Source organism: Mastomys coucha, unplaced genomic scaffold (genome assembly GCF_008632895.1).
Source record: "Mastomys coucha isolate ucsf_1 unplaced genomic scaffold, UCSF_Mcou_1 pScaffold21, whole genome shotgun sequence".
Classification (NCBI taxonomy): domain Eukaryota; kingdom Metazoa; phylum Chordata; class Mammalia; order Rodentia; family Muridae; genus Mastomys; species Mastomys coucha.
Genome location: NW_022196904.1, coordinates 75744587 through 75750423, shown reverse-complemented (window position 1 = coordinate 75750423; position 5837 = coordinate 75744587). Strand labels below are relative to the sequence as shown.

The 5837-nt window shown below is 36.0% G+C and overlaps 1 protein-coding gene across 1 annotated transcript in view; it reads left to right on the top strand.

Annotated features, from left to right (window-relative positions):
* Positions 1-5837, top strand: part of Folh1b (folate hydrolase 1B) — an 88694-nt gene that overhangs the window by 1783 nt on the left and 81074 nt on the right. The window contains exons 2-3 of the mRNA XM_031384376.1: positions 1186-1294; positions 2531-2717. Coding sequence (XP_031240236.1) covers positions 1186-1294; positions 2531-2717 — 296 coding nt within the window. The remainder of the gene's footprint in view (positions 1-1185; positions 1295-2530; positions 2718-5837) is intronic.

Genomic DNA, 5837 nt, shown 5'->3' with positions numbered 1-5837 from the left:
TCCCCCCCCCCCCACCAGACCTGACCATCCCCTACCACACATGCAGCTGGAGCCCTAAGTCCCACCATGTGTATTCCCAGGCCAGTGGCCTAGACCCAGGTAGCTTGAAGGGCACCAGTCAGTCCACACTGTTCAGGCCTAGGGTGTTCTTCCCTAATCTCACAGTCATCACCAGGGCCTTTAGTTTCAGGCTCAGGAACAGTATTTCCTTTTTGCCCAGCCATATGTCTCAATGTGCATATTTATATGCTTATATGTCTTCGAATATATTATTAATAATGGTAAAGCTATGAGGGTTGGCTGAGTAGCTCTCTTTATTCTCAGGTCAGGCACTCTAAACGCTATAAGGATGTTCTCTCCCTCTCAGATTAAAATCAATTTATGAAGCTAAGGCGCAGGTTATAACCTGTCTGTGGCTTTCTGTACATTGGATGTCTTGCAGATCTATGAAGTACATTGTAGTTTACTATAGTTTTCAGAACTCCAGTTTCTCAAGTCGATTTTCAAGTAAAAACAAAAATACCAATGCATTTTGTGTTAGTGTCCACAGCAAACTGAAACTCCAGTTTTTTTAAATGTTTTGAGATAATTTATATACTTGAAATATATTCATATTTAAGATTCTCTCTATTTTTTAGTAACTTCACATATTATATCTTTAGAAATGTATATTTGTAGATGTGAGAGCAAGTGTCCACAGGATTTTGTTGGGAACTGTATGCTAAGAATCAAAGTCAGGTCCTTTGCAGGAACATTACATTCTCTTGATTGTTTGAGCAATCTCACCAGTCATTGTAGTCATAATTAGTTCATTCTGAGCTTCTGTTAAATGTCTGTTCTAGCTCTACAGAGAAGCAAGTGATAATTGGCAAGAGAAGCTAAAGTAGAAAAATTGCATTTTGCAGCATTTTATCTCCAATAATTGAAACAATACTACATAATTGAATTTTCACATTACACTTAGAAATAACAGCAACACACGTTTGTTAAAATGTTTGTTAAAATGCATTGTACTTACTTTGCAATTATACAGATATGTTCTTTTCTCTGTAAAAGAAAGCAAGGGGGAAAACATGAAAAAACACAGATAATATATGGGAGATAATTGATTAACTATGTCCTTCATATAAATAAGATCCTGACATGGGCTTATATCTCATTCATACTTTTGCTTGTATTTTTCAGGGTGGTTTATTAAATCCTCCAATGAAACTACTAGCAATGTTTCCTATCCTGGCATGAAGAAGGCATTTTTGCATGAACTAAAGGCAGAGAACATCAAAAAAATTTTATAGTAAGAATATACTTGTATTATATTCCACATGGTGAGGATTACATCTTCAGCTTTAACTTCATATCTTTAAAAAGCTTTCAGAGTAGGACTCAGAAAACATTTCCTGTGGAAAGAACAGCTGTTGCAAGCCAACAAATATTTGCCATAACTATTTAACTTTAACCCTGCAGCACAAAAGAAGCCATAGGAAGTATATGACAAATACATATTCAGGTTCTGATAAAATTGCACTCATGAGCACTGAAATTTGATTATTTGTTGATGCATTACAAAATCGCATCTTATTTCCTCACCTACTTAAATTATAAACTTGCTCTTTGCTTGTGGAGAGTCCAAAAAAAAGATTGTAGCCAGATTTGGATGGAGGAATGTGCTTTGGTGACTCATCCTTTAAGGAAAGTTAGTAGATTTTAGTTAAGAAAAAGCTGATTTCAAATCACAGGATGTTTAGTTTGAGCTTCAACTGCTCATTATGAGGGAACTAAATTTGAGTGATTAATAAAACTTATCAAGCTTCTATTTTCATCTATGCAATGGGGATAATGTTCTGTACTGATAACAATGAACCTGGGAAGCAGATGTTTTGAAAAAAATTAAAAACTAGTTCTATTCTTATTGAAAGAGTATAAAACAAAAAAGATAAATTAATAAATTGTAAAAGTATTGTCCCATGCACATGCTAGACTTGAACTCTACTCCTGAGCATGTGCCAGGCACTGGTTTGTTCCTCATTAGTACAAGAAAATAAAACTTAATCATAGACACAAAGTTAAATTTATATTTAGTTAAAAATGTAATATGTGGATGTATATAGAGTTAGTATATCTAATCACCTAGAACACACTATAGGTTTTCAACAAATCAGATTAATATATGTGTCAAAAGTCTTTGAAATCTCTCTATAATAGGATTTCCTAATGAATACAAAGTGATTTGATATAAAAGACCTTTAAATATTCACATATGGATAAAAGTTGCATATCTGTAAGAATACATATATATGCCTACATTAATTACAAGAGATTTAAAAATCTTTGAAAGCTATTGCTTTCAGGAGTGCCCCATTTAATAAGAGACATTAGGCTTTAACTTCTTCATAGAAAATATCCACATCTTATATTTATTTCATTAAATTGTATATTATAGGCATGAAAAAGTAGGGTTTCATGGTGCTTATTGAAAAATGGAGATAGACTAAACATTAATGTTTAAATATTTTCAATTTTCTGTCACCAGCAATTTCACACGGACACCACACTTGGCAGGAACACAAAATAATTTTGAGCTTGCAAAGCAAATTCATGATCAGTGGAAAGAATTTGGCCTGGATTTGGTTGAGTTATCCCCTTATGATGTCCTGTTGTCTTACCCAAATAAGACTCATCCCAACTATATCTCAATAATTGATGAAGATGGAAATGAGGTAAGTAAAAAAAAATAAGCAGAAAGATTTCAGTTCACTTGCATCATCTCCATGTATTTATTGAATTCAACATTATTGACATTTGTGATTTATCTTTCAAAGCTCTTTATCAATATTAGTTTATTTCTTAGAATGTTTGAACTTAGTGTGATTTGGGGAATATTTTTAAAAGGAAGCTTCATTATAGTTACTTTTTTTGCATTATATCTGAATTTCAAAAGTAATATATGGTTAAGATTTTCAATATCTAATTAGACACTCCTCACAGATTTAAACCATAAAGACTAGATTTACAGTTAAGTTGCATATTTAGAGACCTACTGTGTGTTTTCAGCTAGCAAGAATTTGTTGGTTGAAAAACACTGTATTTTTACTTGGTCTAAGCCAAAAACCTCTACACACTGAATAATTATTTTTCAAAGGAACCTGTGCATAAGCTTTTTCTAAGACTTTATGTTAGGCCTCTGGAAGCAAAATGCAATTAGGAGACAGTATAGTTGTAGCAAAGAATTTATAATCCTTATTATAAGTCCAAGTGCATACTTGTCTAAGACATTATAATACAGTTGTAAGACTCTGGTGAGCCTTAACTTACCAGAGACCCCCTAGTGAACACTGTGGAGATGGGAACTGATGCAAAAGCAAGGGGAATTTTATTGATCCAGCATGCTGAGGTCACCCTGTACATGGAGAGAGAGAACGACCCTGCACAGCCAACCCACCAGCCTTTATACAGTTTTTAAAGCAGCAGCCATTAGGCACACTGTGATCTGCAGAATAGTGTGACTTTTTGAACTATTCAGTCTTTAGGGAATGAGGTACATGACCAATGGTCACTGAATGTGTCTATAAGCTCTGGGGCCTCACCTACCCACAGGTGGCCCATGGTCTGTTCCTCCTCCCTATCATCTGAGGAAGATAATTAGCCTCTCCCTTCCAGAGAGGAAATGTTCTTTATAATATTTCTCTTCCAGAAGGGGAGGGGTCTGGTGGAAATTTTCAAAGTTCTCTTCACAGCTAAGATTGGCCAAACAAAGATGTATGTTCAATATGAAAACAATAAAATATAATTAAAACATTTATTTCTATCAGTATATTTTGTGCATCCAACTTAACATATCTAGTACAGTATACAATACTTCCAATAGTTATTTTGTAACTGAGGTTATTATATTATGAATAACAGTTTGCAAGCTATCTACAAGTTAGATCATTTTTTCTTTTTTTTTATTTGTTATTTTCTTTATTTACATGTCATATGATATCTCCTTTTCCAGTTTTCCCTCGGGGAAAAAAATAAAAAATAAAATAAAATGAAAAACAAAAACAAAAACAAAAAACCCTGTTCTTTCCCCCCTTCCTCCTGCTCACCAACCCACACTCTCCTGCTTCCTGGACCTGGCATTCCCCTAAACTGGGGCATAGAACCTTCACAGGGCCAAGGGCCTCTCTTCCCATGGATCATCGACTTGGTCATTCTCTGCTACATATGCAGCAGGAGCCATTAGTCCCACCATGCGTACTCTTTGGTTGGCCGTTTAGTCCCTGGGAGCTCTGAGGGTATTAGTTAGTTCATATTGTTATCCATCCTAAGGGGCTGCAAACCCTTCAGCTTCTTGGGTCCTTTCTCTAGCTCCTTCATTAGGGATCCTGTACTCAGTTCAATGGATGGCTGTGAGCCTCTACTTCTGTATTAGTCGGATACTGTCAGATCCTCCCAGGAGACAGCTATATCAGTCTCCTGTCAGCCAGCACTTGCTGGCATCCACAATAGTGTCTGGTTTTGATGATTGAGTATGGGAAGGACTCCCAGGTGGAGTAGTCTCTGGATTGTCCTTCCTTCAGTATCTGCTCCATAGTTTGTCTCTACAACTCCTTCTATGGGTATTTTGTTCCCCCTTTTAAGAAGGAACAAAGTATCCACACTTTGTTCTTCCTTCTTCTTGAGTTTCTTATGGTTTGTGGATTGTACTTTGTGTATTCTGATCTTCAGGGCTAATATCCACATATTAGAGAGTGGAAACCATATGTGTTCTATTGTGATTGGGTTACCTCACACAGGATATTCTCCAGGTCCATCCATTTCCCCAAGAATTTCACAAATTCATTGTTTTTAATAGCTGAGTAGTACTCAAGTGTGTAAATGTACCACATTTTCTGTATCCACTCCTCCGTTGAAGGACATCTGGGTTGTTTCCAGTTTCTAGCTATTATAAATAAGACTGCTATGAACATAGTGGAGCATGTGCCCATATTACATGGAGTATCTTCTGGGTATATGCCCAGGAGTGGTACAACTGGGTGCTCTGTAAGTACTATGTCCAATTTCCAGAAGAACCACCTAACTGATTCCCAGAGTGGTTGTACTAGCTTGCAGTCCCACCAGCAATGAAAGAGTGTTCCCTTTTCTCCACAACCTCTCCAGCATTAACTGTCACCTGATATTTATCCTAGTCATTCTGACTGGTATGAAGTAGAACCTCAGGATTGTTTTGATTTGCATTTCCCTAGTGACTAAGGATGTGGGACATTTCTTTAGGTGCTTCTCAGCCATTTGTTTTTTGTCAGTGAGAATTCTTTGTTTAGTTCTATACCCCATTTTTTAATAGGATTATTTAGTTCTAGAGTCTAACTTCTTGATTTCTTTGTATATATTGGATATTAACCCTCTATCAGATATAGGGTTGGTAAAGATCTTTTCCTAATTTGTTGGTTGCTGTTTTGTCCTATTGAAAGTGTCTTTTGGCTTACAGAAGCTTTGTAATTTTACGAGGTCCCATTCATCAATTCTTGATCTTAGAGCATAAGCTATTGGTGTTCTGTCCTGGAAATTTTCCCATGTTTCCATGTGCTTGAGGCTCTTCCCCACTTTCTCTTCTATAAGTTTCAGTGTTGTTTTATGTGGAGGTCCTTGATCCACTTGGACTTGAGCTTTGTACAAGGAGATAGGAATGGATTGATTTGCATTCTTGTACATGCTAACCACCAGTTCACCCAGCACCATTTGTTGAAAATGCTGTCTTTTTTTCCACTGGATTGTTTTAGCTCCTTTCTCAAAGATCAAGTGACCATAGGTGTGTGGGTTTATTTATTTTTTTTACTTTTATTTTTTTTTTTTTT